The sequence below is a fragment of the Falco biarmicus genome, chromosome 1 (assembly GCF_023638135.1).
Source record: "Falco biarmicus isolate bFalBia1 chromosome 1, bFalBia1.pri, whole genome shotgun sequence".
NCBI lineage: Eukaryota > Metazoa > Chordata > Aves > Falconiformes > Falconidae > Falco > Falco biarmicus.
This window is the reverse complement of record NC_079288.1, coordinates 60,839,924-60,859,913: the sequence shown is the minus strand read 5'-3', so window position 1 is coordinate 60,859,913 and position 19,990 is coordinate 60,839,924. Positions and strand designations below refer to the sequence as shown.

The 19,990-nt window shown below is 46.4% G+C and overlaps 2 protein-coding genes across 2 annotated transcripts; one reads left to right on the top strand and one right to left on the bottom strand.

Moving 5' to 3' along the window:
• Positions 1-39: 39 nt before the first annotated feature.
• Positions 40-12,740, bottom strand: HGSNAT (heparan-alpha-glucosaminide N-acetyltransferase). The gene is made up of 17 exons (XM_056329060.1): positions 12,498-12,740; positions 12,074-12,213; positions 11,420-11,553; positions 10,437-10,506; positions 9,735-9,804; positions 8,531-8,637; positions 7,979-8,055; positions 7,329-7,359; positions 6,299-6,459; positions 5,811-5,926; positions 5,010-5,131; positions 4,315-4,441; positions 4,121-4,207; positions 2,886-2,963; positions 2,699-2,769; positions 2,447-2,559; positions 40-1,337 (listed from the first exon to the last, which is right to left on the bottom strand). Exons 1-17 carry the CDS (start codon positions 12,738-12,740, stop codon positions 1,156-1,158), a joined length of 1,929 nt encoding a protein of 642 aa, XP_056185035.1. The 3' UTR covers positions 40-1,155.
• Positions 12,741-13,089: 349 nt separating this feature from the next.
• On the top strand, positions 13,090-14,878 carry POMK (protein O-mannose kinase). The gene is made up of 2 exons (XM_056329070.1): positions 13,090-13,415; positions 13,948-14,878. The coding sequence occupies exons 1-2, from the start codon at positions 13,128-13,130 to the stop codon at positions 14,719-14,721; spliced, it is 1,062 nt and encodes a 353-aa protein (XP_056185045.1). The 5' UTR covers positions 13,090-13,127; the 3' UTR covers positions 14,722-14,878.
• Positions 14,879-19,990: the final 5,112 nt, after the last annotated feature.

Here is a 19,990-nt window from a genome sequence, read left to right as displayed (position 1 = left end):
TTGGTTCTTTCTCTCTATAAATACACACAGAGAACATAGCAGGGTATTTCAGGCTTTTTATTAGCACTCTTTTGGAAATCACAGCACAAATGACTTTCTGGAGTTTCCAAAAACTATTATCTTGCATTGAGTTGGTCTGCTGTCTTCCTTTTTGGCTGAATTCTACCGATATTTCTGGTTTTCAGATTCAGGGTCCTTAATGTAAATCCATTTATAAAGAGAACTGCATTGACTGAAGTTTAGTAATATCCAAGTGATTATATAAAGTCAACAGGAACTGGCCTTTCTGCACTCTTAAGAGTGTAGCACATGAAACTTGGACCTCATCTAGGCTAGAGGTATGCAACACAAAGGCCCAGAACATGCACAGATGGGCTGCTATACCTGTAGCAGCAGCATGCTAATTAATAAGCTAACAGAAGAGATCTTTGGCAGCGGGCTTCAGCAGGATCCTAAACTTAAGGTTTTGATCCAAGGCCAGACTGGAAGAACGCAATGAAGAATGAATGATCAGTTGACTCGCTGCTTTCCACAGCATGCTGTAGCACAAAGGTGCCCCTCAGACCTTCCCAGACAGTCACTGTACCGCCCACCCAAGTGCAGGGCTAAGGATGCTGCCAGCGCTCCCATGGCAAAAAGATGGCCAAGTTAAATGCGTGCCAGTAGTCAGAGTGGTGCAGGCATGGGGCATGTGCCAAGGGTATATACAAACCCCGGACCATGTGAATTAGGGGGCGTCTTGTCAGATGCAATGACTACGCATCTGTTCTGTACAGTCCTGTTCTGATAACCCCTTGCAGTCACCACCCAGATCCCTTGCAGTTCCTTTCACAAGCACCATCAGGCTGTCTTTGACTGCCCAACTGTTGCAGTATGTTCAGTTTCTCTATGTGAAGGAGATCAGTAAAATACATACAAAATACAGAAAACAGAAAGAAAGCAACTGCAGCAGACTAGTAAGTTATTTGCTAAATAGGAAAATACTGTCCCTTAAGTCACATAAAAGTCTTGATGACAACTTCCATTGCACTGTAAACTTGAACTAGTATCCCTTTTTATTAATACAGCCTAGCAAGAGTGGCAGTATTTCAGGCTAATCCACCTTTTGCACTTGCCCCATCAGAACCTAGGCCAGCTACACCCTGGCCATCTCTATTAGATTTTCCAGAATATCCTTCTCCTGTAAAGTAAGTACGATATTATGACCCAAAGAGTTGTTGCAGTGAGATTTTGAGTCAGATGCTCTGCATGGGATTGACTGTCTTGCATCTTCCACTTAAAAGGGAAATAGTTTTCGAACACTTCGTGTCCAACGTAGACCAGGATTGAGTTCATTCCTGAAAGTAAGCACAGGTCGTACCATCTGAAAGAGCAGGTATGAGCTTGCTTCAGAGTAAGCAGGCAGAGGCATGCCAGGCTTAGGAAACAGAGTGGCACCAAGACAACAGCAGCTATTCACAACAGAAAATGTTACTTGCCCCAAAGACACTACACGTGTGTGTTTTCAAATATAGTCTGAGAGGTTCTCTCCCCCAAAATGCTTATTGAAAAGAAAGACAACCTATATGCTAAATCGAAAATACAACCAAATCAGTATCCTGCAATTTTACTGACAAGGAGAATAATCACAGTTACCGTCTTCAGGGTGGCCAGGTGCCAACCTATTTGGTCAGATCTATTGCCTTTACAAACAAATGCTGACTACCCTTCAAAGCTCTGGGATTTCTGGTAGGAGATATGATACCATGCTGTCACCCTACCCGTCTTCCTGTCCAGACACCAAAGCTGCTGAAAGGTTCCCTCTGCTGTGGGTTTGCATTTTGTACTCAAATGTTTGTCAAGAGCCCAGTGTGGTTAAAACCACAGTAGGACGCTTTGGGAGACACACTTCTCTAAAAGCACATAGAGACAGAACCTACACAGCTGCCCAGGGGATTTCATCTTCCACATCTTCAGAAGTGGTATTACTCTGTTGACAGACCTTTGAGTTTCCCATTAGGTTACCCAAGGCTCAGCAATCCTTTCCAAAACCAACTACGAACCAGCTGTGGTATTTTGCTTGGTACTAGGCAGCTGTTCCCTGGGACCTTAACTCGAGACCAAACTGAGAACAGCCATTGGGCAATAGTAACTTCCAGCCCTCATTTAAAGGTGACAGTCCCTCTCTCCTAAATATCTGGCCTCAAGTGTCCTAGTTCTATGCAAAGATTTGGCTCAAGTTAATCATTCTGGCATCTTTCAGGTTATCTCATTCTAAACCCCAATCATTCTGGCATCTTTCAGGTTATCTCATTCTAAACCCCAATCATTCTGGCATCTTTCAGGTTATCTCATTCTAAACCCCAACTCTTTAAAAAAAGACAAGGGAAGCTCAGAAAACATAAAAGGATAGTATCTGTGCGGCAGGAATTGGAAGGAATATGTTTCCTGCTGTGATTTCACTGACCTGGGTAGAAAAATGGAGCACCTGACCACAGTCTCTTGACATCCACAAGGTAATACATCAGCAGTAAGAGGATGAAGGCAAAGCAGCTCATGGTTGTCACATACGATACTGACCTACACACATTTTCAGTAGAAAGATTATTTCGAGAACTAGGTGATACAGACAGACCTCAATATATGAAAGGTAAAACGTTCTCCAAGGTAAAATAGTACTTTAACAAAATCATACTAAAAGTTGTATCTCTTTGCTTACCATAAGTTCTTGTTTATGGGAATAAACCCTTCTTCTTTAGAACATTTTGTCAAGGCAGCAGAAATAATTCCCTGAAATAGAAAGTTGCTAAAGATTATATAACCACTGCAATATGTTTCAGAAATACCAAGTTTGCATTGCATAAAAATGTATGTCTACTAAAGAGCTACAAAACTGACTGTCTTACCATTACTATGCTCCATATGATGAACCGACTCATAATTTGTTTGTGCTGGTCTTTGTAGAACAAGATCACTTTTCCTGCCTAATAGAATACAAAAACTTAATTAATGCCCATAATTGTCACGTTTCAAGAGCCAGATGTATTTGCCACCAGCTACCTGTGCTAAGACAGAAAACAGAAATAGGATTTATACCAACTAGGTGGCTGAAAGGCTCAGAATAGGAACTCTGTGAAGAATGGACACAGATGGGGTAAAGTGCACCTTTTCTCTCCTCCCTGCTACGTTAACACGGAGGAAGGGGACAAGCAACTTTTTCAGGTTAACACAATGTGACTCAAGCTCCATCTCCCTCAGCAAAGATTGCACAAAGGCACACCATGATGACTCCCCAACCAGTCCCCACAGCTTCTCCACAACGCCGTGTTGCACCCTGGCTGGCTCGGAGCACACACTCCGTTTCATGCACCACTAAGAAATGTGTCCTGATGACTCTTTTCCTCGGTGTCACGCTTCTGGTCCAAGCTCTGCCCCACAGAGATTCCCAATCAATTTTTAACCCAGTGCTAACATGCAGTGACATTCCTTTCCCAGCACAAGAGTTTCAGTTTGGTTAACAGCTGCTGCACAGACAGAAAAGGCGGCAATGACTAACTAGAACTGCATCAAAAAGCATCATGATACCTTATTTTAAACACAGTGGTGAGCTGTGAGCTTTTGATGTTGGTAGCACTAATGCAAACCCCTGCCTCCCCCGTGTCTGGAAAGGTGAGCACACCCATAGCACCTATGTGAGATGGCTAACACTGCATGTCAAGTGGAAAATTAACATGGGGAACATGTTCAGCTGCGACCTTTAAAACCGTACGTTTAAAATAAAGCTGTGAAGTCCATGCGTCTCTTGGCCCCATTTTCCAACATGCAGAGCCAGCCTACTCCCAGCATAAGCCCAACCTTAAAACAAGCAAAGAAAGTTTCCGGGTGGATATTTTGCAAACTCCTTGTGTCTATCTCTTAGAAAAACTAAGAAAGAGTTTTGGTTTATCTAATGCAAGCTACTGCCAGGTTAGATTCCAGTTCTGACACTCACCTCAGGCTAAGTCAGCCTGAAAGCATTGCTTTGCAGAAGGTTTTGTTAGAACCAGTCTCAGCCTTAAATAAAGAAACCAAGTTGCCTCCCCATGTCCAAGATATTTTGAATCTTCCCATTATAGTGCACAGCCAGAAAGAAAAGAGGTACCTGCAGTCCCAGAAATGCCATAAAAATGCTATTTATGGTCCCCAGGATCCCTTCAGGATCATATGGCACCGTTGTTTGGTAAATCACCTTAGAGAGAAAACAGCTGTTAGAGGGCACCTGAGCAACCATCATTACCTGACAGCTCTGCTCAGTGCTTGCCTGCGGCTTCGTACTGCAAACCAAAAGCTACTTACGCTTGAAGAGGGATGCTGATACATATGCTTTTCTCCAAGAAGCAAACGATCAATGTAACCAGCTGCTCCTCCGGTGCAGTTGGGATAGCGTCCAAAGTCTCCAATGCCCCCAGGACCAAGATAGCCCCTAGGACAGAAGCAAACAGGTTATGGCACAAAGTGCTGGCACGCTCCACCTGAATAGCAGCTGGTCCAGTGGCCTAGCCCACTAAATGCTCAACGTTTTCCTGGCCAGAGGCACACAGTGAAACACCGGTCCTACATGACACCTGGCTGGTGACCACCCTGTTTTGATCATTGCAATTCTATAAGCAGTTGAGTCCCGAGGGGACAGGCAGTATTGGGAGCCTAAAGCTGCTGCTCCACCTGCCCTGCAGGTGCTGACCCTTTAAAGGGGCAAAGATAGAGACAGGGATGACATTGCAACGATCGTATATTGCTGTACACAGACCCCTACAAGATTTTAATCCTCTTCTTTAGACAGAAGGGAGCAACGATGTCACCTTTCGTAACACCTGGTACTTCAGTACCAAAGTAAAGAAGTTTTTTCACATGATGAATGCTTCCCTTAACCTCGCTGGCCTAAAAGCTCTCCTCTTCGTTCTTTCCTTATGGGTAATAAAATGTATTTTCTACTCACTAGAAGAAAAACAATCTGATGGCCCATAGAAAGCAGTCTGAGTGCACAGTCTTACCTGGGACAACCTGGCACTGGTAACAGAAAGGTCAGGCAGAGCCAAATCACTTCTAACATCAGAATGAAAATCCACTGTGGCCAGTAGGGGAGAATATCCTGCAGAGCAGGACATGGCAACTCCTGCATGAGATGGAGGGAGTGGGGTATTAGCTGGCAAGTGAAAAGCATGCCCCTGGGGACATCCTGTGCTTCCTGGCAGGCAGTCCCCCAGATATGAGAGCTGTTGTCATTACAAAACTGGGTTCTATCAAGAGACCTTTCATCTTCATGAACAATTTCCACACACTTAGTTACTCGGGGGAGGGGGAGAAAGAAACGAAAACAATAGCCCACAATGTTTTTTAGCTTGGAAAATGTCAAAAGGAATTTTGATTCACGAGTAGAACAAAAGCCTTTTGGGAAAACAGACTCCAAAGGCCAAAAAGCAGTATTACTTTCCCCTGCTGTGAAAAAACACTGCCAAAATTAACCAGACAAAATGCAGGCCACAGGATTCAGCACAGCTATGTCTGTCCCTGGGGTCCATTGGTGGTGGAAAGTCATCAAAACTGCCTGGGAATGCCTGCTTTAAGCACCAGCTGAATGGATCAGTGAAATCCTCAAATAGAGCAAAGCTAGATGTGATAAAATGCAGACCTGGACACTGAAGGGTGCATGTTCCCCGCAACTTCTGCCAGGTCACACTGCACTACACATCAAGTAAGATGCTACATGTTTTTTCATAATTTCTCATGCGTTCTTTGTGCTCAGACAAGCAACCCTACTCCAGCATCACTTGTCATCTCCCCACATAACTCACCAAGGTCCCATTCTCAGCCCCAGCTCTGGTAAACAGGAGCTCAAGAGCAGCAACCACCAGGTACGTGAATCCCAGCCTCTGGAGCACCCCAGGAATACGCAGATTATCCCAGGACACTGGAAAACATGAAAGCAATATGGAAGAGGAGCAGACATGGGCTCTTTTGTAAATATGAAAGCTGCCTTTCTCCAGGGAGAGCTGACACGCACTGCACCTGCGGGTACAAGGGACACCTCCACTCTGCCACCCCACTTTCTGTAAATCAAAACCCTGGGAATGTCACCTCTAAGACAATGAACAGTGGTTGGCACAGGGGTCAAACAGAGAGAACTGCATCGGTGTAGAACTGAACAGCGCTCTACAGGACACAACAAACTGCCCCCAAGCAACTGGTCATTAACAGTAAGGCTGACTTTTCTCAACAGCCCAACCAGGGAGGCAGGAACAACAGTTGCAGAAATACAAGACAGACAGCAAGTTCCGCTCACATGGTCCAAGGCAGTAATTGGGATTCACAACTATGATTCCCAGCAAGATTAGCAGAAAACTCCTCCAGAGGATTTTCCCGAGCACCTTCCGCTTGGAACTTCCCAACCTCAGCATGGAGCTCAGTGACAATGATACTGATGTCCCCATGATGAACACAAACCTGGAGAACAGAGCAGATGGGAAATTGAGCTGATAGATTTCTCATCACACGTGTGTGACAGCAAACACTGAAGACTGCAGAGTAGCCTGCACTGGCCCACCAGAAATGCATGCACCGAGTGAAATTGGACAACTTTATTTCCTCTGATTGCTAGGCATTCCCAGACAACCGAGCCCGCACTAAGGGACAGTTCAGAGAAGTAACAGCATTCTGGTCTTTTGCAGCAACACATACGCTACCAAAAAATTCCATTACCCAAAATTAAATTAGCATCTTCAGAGCAGTAAAACACAAGCTGCAAATCTATGACCGAAGTTCAGAACTGTCCCGCTCCTTCCCTCTAGATTAGGTTCACAGTCCAAGGCCAGCTCCCATCTCCAAGAGTAACTACAACCGATGTGTATTTTAGGGAAGCATGCTAGGGACAGGTGGGATAATTGCTTCCCTGTACAACCATTCTCTGGTTACAGACAGATTAGCTTAATCCAAAATTCCCTTGGCTATTTTCTCTCTGGATACCTATCAGTCCAGGTTTTAATCTTGCCAGATTGTCCACTTCCAATACAGCAGCGTGGCAACAAGCTCCTCAGGGATACTGCACTTCCATTAGCAGGGTAACCCCGGGCCTTCCACTGGCATTGTGTGAGGGGAGGAAGGAGGATGTGGGGCAGCCGAAAGCACTTAGCTCTTCTGCTCGTTCATAAGGTTGATGCTGTTATCTGGAGGGGCAGATTCCTACCAACCACTCAACACAAATTTACCCCTCCAAATAGGTTTCCACATGGAGACAAGGTACACACGATGTTCTCCTTGCAACCCTTAACATAAGGAACCACTTGACACAAGAACGATTCTTCAGGAAGACTTACCATGGGAACACCAGATCTGCCACTGTTAATCCTACAGGGAAATACAAAGGAACACATTATTTACCTTGAACCCTCCCTAAATTTTAACCATTATTGTTGAGTTTCCAGAGGAATTGCTGGCTGCTTGCAATTATTTGATGCCCTAAAACCTAAACCACATTATAAACAAAACCTACAAAGAGCCAATCATCTTGCTTCACTGCTTTTACCATTCTTCAAAAATAGGGTCAGAACTGATAGCTGTGTCCTGGGAAAGATTTCAGGGATGGCATCCTTGCTGTTCTCCACTAGGGCAGCATGATGCCTGACCCCTTCACCATCAGCTTGCCAATCAAGGCACTATGTTTGTACAGCATCGAGCACCATCAGCTTGACTGTGGTCATTAAACACCACAGAGAAGTTAGATAGGAACCTGTGTCAAAAATGAAAAGGTTACGCACAGGCAGTGATCTGAAACCACTGCGTGACAAGCAGGACTATACACTGCTTTGCCCATTAACCTAACAAGCCAGATACCCTGCTGAGGCACACTGGCACAGTGTCCCAGCCCTCAGCTGAGCAACAGCTCGCTGGCAGCAGCTACCGTGCTAACCATATCTAGATACTGCTGCAGTTAAAACCCAGATTAATTGTCTCAATTGTACTTTACCATTCCAACTCTCATGTTTGAAGAACCAGTATTTTCCTCCTCCATAGTTAACAAACACCATAATTATAAGAGACAGCCTAAAAGGACAACAACAAAAACACACACAAAGTATCACGTGTCAATGAAATACATATGTATGTGAACACAAAGTTAATGTTTATGCCCATTAAAACATTTCTAACTGTGAGACCTGGTTTATTTTATTTTTAAGGCAAGATTATGTACAAGGTTTCCAGCTTTGCCAACCAGGAAGCAGCATTTCAAAGATCATGGGTGGCCGTGACCCAAAGTAAGCTCCTTCACATAGCATTTTCGCATGGAACGTATGTTATTCTTTTCCACCCTCTGCCACAACTTTGATGTTTCCTCAAACTAGATTAACTGCAAAGTGTTTCAGAAAATCCAAGAATTAAACCCTTGACTATCTTCCAAGTAAAACAGACCCCTCTGAACTGTCCATCTGCTATATGTTTCTGCACACTGTCAAACAGCCATTGGAAAAATCTCATTGTTCTTGGAAGAGTTGCTTTTTGAGCAAGGTCTTATGCTCACCCTCGGAACGTGTCCAGGGAACGCAGCCGCTGCCGAGAGGCTGTACTCCAAAAACGCGGGGTGGGATCACTGTTAATGGAGTCTGTTGTGTTCGGGGACCCAAGCTCCTTTGGGAACAAACCACACACACGAAGGACAAGTCAGCAGCTGCAGCAGCTGCCTAGGGAACAGAGGTCAGCAAATCGCAAACTTTCACATACTGTGTTTGTCTTTGTTCTCCCCATCTTCCTCTTCTTTTTGTTTCCCTACTTGCTACTTCTAACCCCTTCGTAGCTCCACCATATTGCAATAATATTTGCAGATGCTCCACACTCCACCTTTGACCAGTGTGGAAACAACAATGCAGTGAAAAGAGCCCTGTGTTTGAGACTCATGAAAGTTGAGTCCAGTCGAAATCAGTCAGACTTGCTGTCACTGTGAGTGCTGCTCTACAACAGAGTTGAGCAGATCCAGTTGCTGACTCTTAAAAGAGGATCCATCCCATCCTAAGCCGTCAGCAACTTGTCTGACACCACAGAGAGACTGTTCAGAGAGCTAAACCAGCAGAAAATCAATCCTTTTACATGTGGGTGTGGCTTCTTTCCAGTTGAGTTCCCTAGATCACTCAGTGACAACATACAGAAGCAGGTATTGCTATAACACAGCTATGGAGATGAACAACAAGAACTGCTGCAGATCTCTGCTCCCAAGTCATTTGATTCTAGACTGATTTGGACCTCCTAGATGTGAAGCCCAGACTGTGGTGATCTATCTGTATTCTAGCGCAAAACACAGCTCACACAGAAATGCCAGCTCTAGGGCTGCCGGAGAAATCCTGATTTACGCATAGATCCTGCTAAAATTCCTACTGTGCTGGAAACAGAAATGAAAGCTGGCATTTCTTCCCTTCCCTTACGCTGCCTGTGTCAGAAGGGGACAGTATTTTCACTAACACGTTTGCCTCAAGGGAACTAAAGAGGGCACAAAGCTGTATGTTCAAGACTTGCAAGAGCTCTACTGGGAATCCACTAAGCTTGCACAGAAAACCAGCCTAGCACTCTGCATTGACATAAAATTACCTGTCTGACATCAATACAAGATTTGCCAAGGGGAATATACACAAAGGGAATATGATTAGTAATAAACAAGTCCCCAGATGTCCAGATAGTGTGTGTTCCTCAGAGATGAAAACACTACAGAATGCAAAGATACAGTGGTCACTCACAGAATTAATCAGACGATCAGTTTCTCTGGGGTTCAGTTTCTTGTAAACCCAGTTTCTGACTGGATCAATTCTGAAAACAAGTAACAGTTTAAAACACAAAACAAAACGAGAAGCGCTTCGTAGCCAACTTCATCTTAATATCAACTATTTAGCAGCATAAATGAAAAGTTGGGACAGTCCCTATTTCTGTTTTCCCAGCTCACATAGGTAATACTGAGATTCCGCCAACACCTGGGACCTCAGCTGCATAATTACACTGCTGTGAGCTCAGATTCGGGAGCTTTATTGTCAGGTTGTTCGCAGGCAGGGGTGACTCATGTCATTCAGTACACAGGACGAAAGGCTGCATATGCTACACACACTTAGGTCCCACTGACTTGTATTGCCAGTTCAGGGCTAGACCCAGGAACAAGCCGGGGAGGGTGAGGCAGGGTGTGTGACAGCGGGTGTCAGTTGCTCTCCAGTAACTGCGCTACACACAAACTAACAAGGCTGCAAGATGTCTCTCAAGTGAAGTTGTATCACTTTGTATTTATTATCATATGGACAGCCACCACAGCTTAACTTGTATGTAGCAACCTGATATGATCTGATCTGCAAGCAGGGTTACAGTGGGACTCTGAAGCGCTAGAACATTCTAACGTGTTTTAACTGGCAGCTCCACTTCATGTGGGAGGAAGTATTACAATACTGTTCACTTACTTCATAAAAAGGCGCCCGACAATCAGGATAGCAAGGATTCCCATGTAAACCAGGAAAGCAAAGAGAATAGCTACATGAAAAAGAGAAGAACACAACTCTATAAACAATCTGACAACACCACTCAGCTGCCCAGGCTTGACCAAGCACGACACAAACAACAGAAAGCCCAACACACCAATCATCACATCCCTTCTCTGTGCAACACATATCCCCGGCCTGAGCCCCAAAGACAAAAACCACCACCACAATCCAAAACAAAAGCCGGCTAGTTTCAAAGTGCAACTCAGTGGCTGCACATCTCAGCAGAAAAAAGGAAAACAGAACTGCACTGCACCACAAGGCAATGATGAGAAAAGAATCAATGTGCTATATACTCTGAAGAAGAAACTAGAGATTCAGGAAGAGCCTCAACATGAAGATGGGGGAGAGGGTAATACGTCAAGTTTGCAAGCATGGAGGGTTTTTCTTTAGAGCTGGAAAACTGGAAGGACTGAAGAATAACCTAACATAAAGGAAAAGAATGGAAGAGACGTAGACAAGAATTTGAAACAGTCCTGGAAAAAGAGATGAACAAGAAAGCAAGACATGAGATTTAAAATCAAAAGCGCAAAAACAACAAAAAAATCTGAACACTATGAATTCTTTCCCATTTTGAGAGAGAAACAAGATAGAGGGAAGAAGCAGGGAAACAGGAACTACGAAAATACCTCCCTCCGGACACATACCCACTGATTTTTCTGGGCTAATCCCTGCTGCCAAAAGGCTGTGCTTATACAGTGTATCACCTGAAGAGGCCTGAACCTGGTCAGGGCCTCGAGACAGATGTATAGAACATAAGAAGGTAAGATGCTGAGAGAAGAGCAGCAAGCCCATGACACATCTTCAGCACAGCACAAGTGGTTGCACAGGCTTTTTAGGAAGTTGGTCCTGCTGGGAGACATGCAAGTTGTGGAATGAAAAGGCAAAAACAGAGGATTACATACGGAGGTAGCTGTTGATAGGGCCTTCATTGATGACTAGGTCACAAGAAACGGTTTCGGTGCTTGTATTTAGGCTTGTACTTAGAGTCTTTACCACAAGGGAATAATTGCCAAACTCTCCAAAATTATACTGAATCCTGCAAAGGATAAAGGAAACAAAACTTGCTGAGCCATCACCGCTACATGCGGGTACCACCGCAGCATTCAGGGGGCTGTAAGCCTTAATGCTTGTAGGAAAGGCAAGCTTGGCCTAACAGCGTGATTTAGCAAGGAGCTGGCTCTGCCTTTGCCAAGCACTACCTTCCCCTAGCCTAACACAGACGCTTTACCACACATGCACTGCTTACTACATCACCTGTCTTCTTGAGCTACAGACTCTGCAAGAGAAACCAGGCGCTTGCAGATGCTGGCTCGACGCATACCAGTTTGGCTCCTGCCTGCGCCTAGATCCTTTCGGCACAATTACAACGTATGCCACGGTTACAGCAGCAGGGGAAGCCTGAACTCTAGGTCTGAGCAGTCAGGGAAAAGGTGATGAGCAGCTAATAAACAGGTGCACAGCTTCCAAAAAAACCCCCAAAAAACAAAAAACAAAAAACCAAAAACCAAAATACAGGACAGAGCCATCCAGGTGTTCCCTGGGGCCGGGCCACATACTTGCAGAGCTCTCTGTCACCCACAGAGCCGTTGAGCAGCAGGGTGAGCGGATGCTGGGTATCGACCATCACCGCCGCCGTGCCCGGTTCTCTCAGGCTCCCGTTGCTTGGTGGGACAAATGCCAGGAACTGATACAAGCACTGTGGAAGAAGAGGGTGAAGCGAACGCATCAGCGCCCAAGGACGGCGAAGGGGGGTCTGCCACCGCACCGTGTTGAAGGCAAGGGGAGGCGCCCGGGGGCTGGAGGCGCCCAGGGGGTGCAGGGCTTCTCGGTGTACTGCTGCGAGGCACAACCGGGGCGCAGCTGCCTCGCAAAGCCGCGGGGAAAGGCCCGCAGCCCCGCCGGGGGCCGGCGCAGGGCTGGGAGCGGCGGGGGCCGGCGGGACCCCCGCACGGCGCGGCTCGGCGCCGCTGCCCCGCTCACCTGGTGGCAGGCGCCGGAGAGGGCGGCGAGGCGCAGGCCCTGCGCCGCCAGCTCGTTGCGGACGAGCAGCAGGGCCTGGTCCATCCGCCCCGCGGGGTGCCGCTCCGCCGCCGCCGCCCCGAGGGGCCCGGGCCCGCGCCCCGCCGCCGAGCCCTCCCCGTGCGGCTGGGTGACACCGGGCGCCATCAGCAGGGCGCCCAGCGCCGCCGCCACGGCCGCCACCAGCCCCGCCGCTGCCGCCATGTCGCTGCGCTCCGCCCCGGGGCGGCGCCGCCACCACTGCCCTGCGCGGCCGCGGCGGGGCCGGGAAGCGCGGTCGGTCCTTACCCACCCCGCTGCCGCCGTGTTTGCCGGGGTCAGGCGTCTGCGCCCGGGCGGGCCGGCAGGCCGGGCCCCGGTTTACAAGGCGGGAGGGTGAGCAGCGAGGCGGGCGTCGAGCTGACAGCCGGGGGGCCTTGCGGCGCTGCGCTCGGGGCCTGTGCTGGGCCTGCGGGCTCGGGGCTGCGGGTTCGGGGCTGCGGCGCCAGCCGGGCGGGCCTGCGGTGGGACGGCCCCGGACCTTCACCCCCGGGCTGGGCAGAGGGTCCTTGCTCAGCGCCGCCTTTCCCGGAGGATGCAGAGGGCACAGCCATGGAGAAGAAGCCGCGCTTCTCTCGAAGGGAGTTTCCTCCCAGGGAGGTGTCGCCAGTCTCGTTGGCATTACTGTTTGCGGCCATCCTGCTGCTCAATGCCCTGCTCTACCTGTACCTCAGCACGTTCGACGGCGCTTCGGGACGCAGCGAAACAGACCCCGGCCTCTGCCCGTCTGGGTACTTCAGGCTGGGAGCGGTGAAGAACTGTTCCCCGTGGCTCTCCTGCGAAGCCATCAATAGGGAAGTCAGGAAACTCAAGTGTGTTGGTGAAGGTGCTGTGAAAAAGGTGAGTTTGGTTTTCCTTTCTTCTCTGCTGTGGATAACGAGCTTTCACTGTTTGCTGGCTAATTAATGCCCATACCGCTGTTATAATTATCCTTGCAGCAGCTAATTACTGTAGGCATCCTGGGCATATGGCTACTGACAAGGTGCACAGCACAGGTAGGAGAGCGTGACCTGAGCACCTTCCGGACACCAAATGACATCCAGCTATAAAAGCAAAATCACAGAGAGTGGTGAAGCGCTTGTGGAGCATGGCACAGTCACGGTAGAGTAAGACTGGCTGGTTGGGTGGTATGAAATAATTTAATTCAACCGCATTGCCCATTCCAGAGAAAACTTTGGAAATTGTGATGTGATTATACCATTGGTAAGGGCTTGCTGTGGCAGGTACATGGCCCTGCCTAAAGGCTTGACCGTCTCTGGTGACTGTAGTTTGCAGCTGTGACTAAGCAGTGACTCGAAAGTCAGCGGCAGCTGGCAGTGGTTGGTGTGAGAAGGCTCTCCACGTGTCTTACATGTCTCTTGTGTATTCTCAGGTCTTCCTTTCTGAGTGGAAGGAAAACAAAGTGGTCCTTTCAGAGCTCACCAACTCAGACCTGAAGGAGGACTTTCTCCATGGACTGAAGATGCTGAAAGCACTTCAAAGCAAGCACGTTGTCCGGCTGCTTGGCTACTGTGAGCAGCAGTTCACAATCCTCACTGAGTACCATCCTCTAGGCTCCCTGAGGGGCCTGAATGAAACTCTCCACATCCCCAAGTACAAGGGCATGAACACCTGGCATCGCAGGTTGATGCTTGCTATAGACTATGTGAGTGTCATTCAGTACCTGCACAGCAGCCCTCTGGGCACCTTAGTGATGTGTGACTCAAATGACCTGGACAAGGTCCTCTCTCAGTATCTCCTAACAAGTGACTTTCACATCCTGGTGAATGATTTGGACGCTTTGCCTGTTGTGAACAGGAGTGCTGGCAAGCTGGTGAAGTGTGGTCATCGGGAGCTCCGGGGTGAGTTTGTAGCTCCTGAACAGCATTGGCCCTATGGAGAAGAAGTGCCATTCAAGGATGACCTCATGCCTCCGTATGATGAGAAAACAGACATCTGGAAAATCCCAGATGTCTCAAATTTTTTCTTGGGCCATGTTGAAGGAAGTGACGTTGTGCGACTGCATTTGTTTGACATCCATGCAGCATGTAAGAAGCAGGACCCAGCCGAAAGGCCTTCTGCCCAAGAGGTCTTAGACACCTACAGGAAGGTTTTAACTCTGCTTATTCGGGAGGCAGCCATGCCTAGTACTAGGGAAATGTTATAGTGAATCATGAGACAAAGAACATACTGAAGTTAATGTCCTTCCTATTTATTTAGCTTGCCTGAAGGACAGAATCATTGTCCCCAAAACTGAGAAGAAAAGAACAAGTGAAGTTGTACGTTTTGATTTAGAAAAAAAAATAAATCTACCCAGTGCCAGAGCTGTGCAAGTTTCCCATTTACATGTTTAATCTATCATTGGAAGAGGAGGAGGGAAAGAAATTAAGTTGTGTGGGTGCAGGGGGAAAATTTGTTCCTTAAGAAACAATAAATTTTCTTTTGCAACATTTACACAAAAACTCTTTTAAAAAATTACAGGAAAATAGTTAAAGAAAAATATTGGTCCACTTAAACTGGTTGAAGAGGATTCAAGAGCAGAGAACATTGCATGCCCCCCACAAGCTTTGTGCTGATTCCTGTGGCTTTGGCCCACATCTTACCCACAAAGCCCTTGCCCGCTTCTCCATGGAGTAAAAGCAGTGGTCGCTCAGAAAGGAGTACCCTAGTTCACTTCAGATTCTGGTGAACCCCCGATGCCAGAGCCCCAACAGCAGTCTCTCCCTGCTGGATGGGGAGCAGGTTGTTTTTGGAGCTGTGTGGCCATCGGTCTGTGGGCCCTGTATCCCACACCTGCAAGCACGTGGCCACTTTTTAAGCAAGCAGATGATGCAGTTTCTGAAGAGACTGCTTACAGACATGTGCCCTTGGTTTTCAAGCCTTTGCTCTGTGGTATTCTCAGATGGGCTCTTCAGAGATGAAGCTGTAAAACAGAAGTCTATTGCTCTTTTTTATTCCACAGAAATCCTGAGTGCTTTGGAAAAGAGCTGAAGTGCATCTTTTTTTCATTCACTTGTCCATGCAATCGTGACTCGATGGAACCAGGGAGAACAAGGAACTGAAAGAGAACGTGGCTTCCTTCCACAGCAATAAGCATTAAACATTAGCTTTGGAAAATAACATTCCTATATTCAGAACATGCAACTCTGTTGAGTCTGAATTCAAAGCCCACTAAGCATAAAGGTTGCTTTTTTGTTCAGTGTGTTTAGGAGAAACCTTTTGGTACCTACATGGGTGTTGCAGCCTGGTACCAACAGCTGGAGAGGAGGAGTAATGATGCCTTAATCCAGCAGTTGGCTCTTTTTGGTGGGACTGAGATGTATTTGTTCTCTTGCTGAAAAAACAGGAATAGTCTGAATGAGACATATGGGCCCTACCATTACACACCTGAGGACTTTGTTCTGTGGACTAGGTCTTTGAAGACCTAAAGGCCTGAGACAGCTTTCATGTTTTGACTTGATAAGTGATTTGTAAGCAGAGACTTACATTGTCCTTTCTGCTCAAGTGTCTGGTTCTGTTCTTTGCTGTACTGATATTCCTCTTCACCTAAACAAGCTGTGTTGTGACTGCACTGAGAATATGCAGTCAGTTTGTGTACAAAATGTTCAAAAGCTGCTCCCAGATTTTATTACAAATGGGAAATCTTTCCTGGAAATTACTACATTCATACCTGATTTCATACAATGTCAGCAGGAGCCCTTTAAAGGCTTCTCATTATGGCTTTCCTTTCGCTCTAGTCAGTCGCTTTTCTTAAACTAGCTAATATTTGCCATTTTTCACTTGTGCGGCCCTCCCTAGCAGCTTTCCTGCTCAGGTTGTCAGGAAGCAAAGCTCAGAATTCAGGGCCTCCAACAGAGAACAGTCATTTTGGATGCTTCATGTTTGTTTTGGACTTTGACACAAAACACCTTAAAGAAGCCTGGGGAAGAAGAATGCTCTATCTGTTGTAATTGCATCATCCAGCCCATGAACTATTGAGTTTTTATTATTAGGATTAGAGTTCTGCAGTTCCAGCATGAATCCACGATGTGCAACAATTAGAAAAGCATCCTCTTGCAGCTCCTCAGAACCAGGGATCAAGCTTTGAAGGGCCAAGTGTCAAATCTTTTGCATGTGCCCCCAGCAACAACTCAACAACTTGTTACCTCTTGGTAGCCATCATGTATACTTGAAAGAAAAATCAGTATCCAATGGCTGTGAAGTAAACATACCATGTGTTTTTTATGAGAGTAGCAAGGACAGACAAGAAGAACCTACCAAGCTTTTTATGCTGGTCTCTGTTAAGACAAGCTTCTGCTTGGATTCTTGCTCGGTTGTGTACTGCTGCACCTTGCAAACAGCCATATTAATTTCACAGAGTGAAAAACAAATGAGGACAAATTCTGGTTCAGTCTTGCCATGGAGATGTCTCTCTGTACCTGGTGTTACACATTTTTTTAAGAACAGGTGTCTTCCTAAACATTCACCCTAAGCACTGGGTCCTCTGCATGTCTCTTCCCCATTCCCTCTCCTTTAGCTTGTGTGTTGTCCAGCATTGATTTCAGCAGGAATAAATTACATTTGTTCTGAATACAGCATTACGGAGCTTCCAAGTTTCTTTTTTGAGATGATGTCTCTGTCTATGAGGAAACACTAGATGGCAGCATGAAGGTCACTTTAGCATTAGTTAGTAGCAGTTGCAGTCTCTCATGCCCAAACATAGCCAGGATCTGGCCTTGGAGCCAGTATTTTGCTAGCAAACTTCCATAAACCCCTAAAAGATCTCATTGTGTTTGCATTAGCAAGTCTGTGGTAACAAAACTGACAGATGTAAGGGCTGTCAGAAGAGCCACACATGCCAGTTGCAGGGGCTAACTCTCCTTTAACTTGCTCGTCCTATGTGTGTACTTTACTGTCCCTTTTAATGTTAACCTGGCGCAACCTCAACCAAGTTTGAGTGTCACCTCCTTCCAGTCTTTCAGTAAAAGCAGAGTATGCACCCTCTCCATCTTTCTGTTCTTCCCCACTAACCCCTTCCACAATCTCAAGATTGCATGAATCCCATCCTTCTTACATTTCCAGCTTCTTTTCCCATAAAGGGAAGAGGCAAGGCCTCACAGAGAGTGAAGAAGCAGGACAGCCCTACTATGCAGCTGCCTCCCCTCTTTCCAGTTCTCTCTGCTGGGCATTCCAGTTTTACCACCAATGACAGCCTTGAATAAACATTCAGCGGCTTTGCTGCCTAAGTACAAGCAGCTCTTACATGTCTGGCGGAAAACATCAAAGGATTGATGAGCAGCAAGAAGAGGCCTGTTCACAGCTGGAAGTCTGCATGCCCCTCTCTCCTCATTCACTCTCCAGCCAGCTCTAGATCAGTGGACATGACCTCCCCACCAAAAGCACTGCCACAGGTCTGCCTAACCTCAACAGCAGCTGCTGGGTCTCATCTCAACCTCAAATCAAAAGCCTCACGTTCCCTGTTCTTTCTCACAAAAGATGCTGCTTCTGGGATGGTTATTGCCATGTTTCCTATTGTACCCCTGTTCCTCCATCCCAAAAGTCCAGCCAATGAAGCTGCACAAAGATGCAGGCCACACAAGGAGAAGGGCTGCTACTGGTGATCTCCTTCACAAAAATTCAGAGGAGGTTCCCCAAACCACCCTAGGTGGTCACTGTCAAGGCAGATATGGTCCCAGTGGTCCCAGGGCTTTTGTTTGCTGCCATCACCAAGACAAAGGCCTTGGGTCTGGCCCCTTGCCCAGGGACAGGACCTTCCTTTTGCTGAGGTCAGTGATCTGCACCACCTTGCCCTTCTGTTTTGGGCAATGCCTCCTCTGCCATCCCTGCAGCAGTCCCATAGCACATCCTGCTCTCCACATCCAACCCAAAGAACCAAAGCAAAGACCGTCTCCCAGACTCAAGAAATAGCACCTGGTTCCCAGACTAAACCCTCTGGGACACTGCTGTGCCAGCAGCGGAGGGAGACCTGGGACATGCCAGCCGGGCCTGCTGACAGTCTGGCTGCAGGTGCCAACTGTGTCAGGGCACCTGGACCACACTACTGGTATGGTATGCTCTACCCTTGGTCAGATGCTGTTGCCAAAACAATTTCCCAGTGGATTTCCCAATAAAGTTTAGCCCTTACCAGTTAGGTCTGTACTACAGGACACAGAACAGAAACACCCTCTCTCAGAGCTGAGTCCCACATTCAGTTCAAACCCACTGCTCCTTGTTTTCCTCGGAGTCATCCAAACAATAGCACTGTCAAGGTTATGTTGGTTTACTTTCCAAACTGCCTGCTGGCTGTAGGCTTCTAGGTGGCTCAAGCCTGATGTAGCGTGTTTCCCTTTGTGTGCTGTGGGTTTCAGAATGCATCCTAAAAGCGCTCATGCAATGCTAAATCCTGTACAGGTGAGCAGCCTTTATGACAGCTCATCTATATGTTCAACACCAGCAGATGTAAGAAGCATTGCATGCATATCGACACCAGCTGCTATGTAGGTCTGGGTAAATCCTGCAGAAATAAAATAGACACAACCTATTTAATTGAACAGGGTTGTGGGTTGTTGGTTTTTTTTTTTCTTTTCTCAAGGACACTTTTAAAGTCTGTGCTACTCTGTGTTTAATGAGAGTGTTTAAGTATTAAGTGTATCAGAAGTTTAGAATTCCACACAAACTTTCTGAAATTCTATCACAAGCTCTAAACCACTATTTTCCTTTGGTGCCACATAAACAAAACTTCAAATCATTATCTTTGTGAAAGAGAGGCAGTGCTGTTTGCCAAATACAATTTGTGAGATATTTGGCAGAATCTGCAACTGTAAACCGATTCTATCATTATGAATATAATGTCTTACCAACAGTCAAGAGACCCTGGGAACAAGAAAAAAGTGGTTCTCAAGTTCTTCTAGCATGATATAATGCATATATTTGTAAAGTTCATCCAAATAAATTATATGGTAGATGGTACTTTTAAAAAAGAAAAAGGATTCTGTGGGTTTATTTTAATTGAAATACTGTATACTTGAGATGACCACATGATTTCCAATAATTGCCACTCTGTGTTCTGATGTCTATAATCCAGTATTTATCAGGACTAAATGGTGAATATATTTACATTACAGTGATATTTATGTCTCAGCAATTTCTGATTCTGTTTAGCTCTGGGTAACTCAAAATCCATTAAAAATATATCTTTATATAGAGAGAAACACAGATTCTTTGGCTGTAATTTTCAAAAGAACAATCTTACTGTTAGATTGCAGCATTCACATTTTGGGTATGAAGTAACTGGATTTTCAAAACTGATTAATATACAGCAGCTTTCAGTCAAATTTATAGTAGTTTCTGGGTGCTAAGGAATTTTGGAAAGTGAATTCTTTCCTTGCAGAGCTGGAAAACCCTTTTCAGCAATTATTTTGATAAACCTATGGGACTGAAGTGGGTGCTTTTTTTAA

What these genes read in the sequence shown, in the direction of transcription:
- POMK (XM_056329070.1), top strand. Translation starts at nt 13,128, where the DNA reads ATGGAGAAGAAGCCGCGCTTCTCTCGAAGGGAGTTTCCTCCCAGGGAG. An exon ending in GTGAAGGTGCTGTGAAAAAG is followed by an intron (nt 13,416 to 13,947) that starts GTGAGTTTGGTT and finishes GTGTATTCTCAG; the next exon opens with GTCTTCCTTTCTGAGTGGAA.
- HGSNAT (XM_056329060.1), bottom strand. Translation starts at nt 12,740, where the DNA reads ATGGCGGCAGCGGCGGGGCTGGTGGCGGCCGTGGCGGCGGCGCTGGGC. An exon ending in ATCAGCATCCCTCTTCAAGC is followed by an intron (nt 4,208 to 4,314) that starts GTAAGTAGCTTT and finishes TTTCTCTCTAAG; the next exon opens with GTGATTTACCAAACAACGGT. An exon ending in TGGCATTTCTGGGACTGCAG is followed by an intron (nt 2,964 to 4,120) that starts GTACCTCTTTTC and finishes GTATTCTATTAG; the next exon opens with GCAGGAAAAGTGATCTTGTT.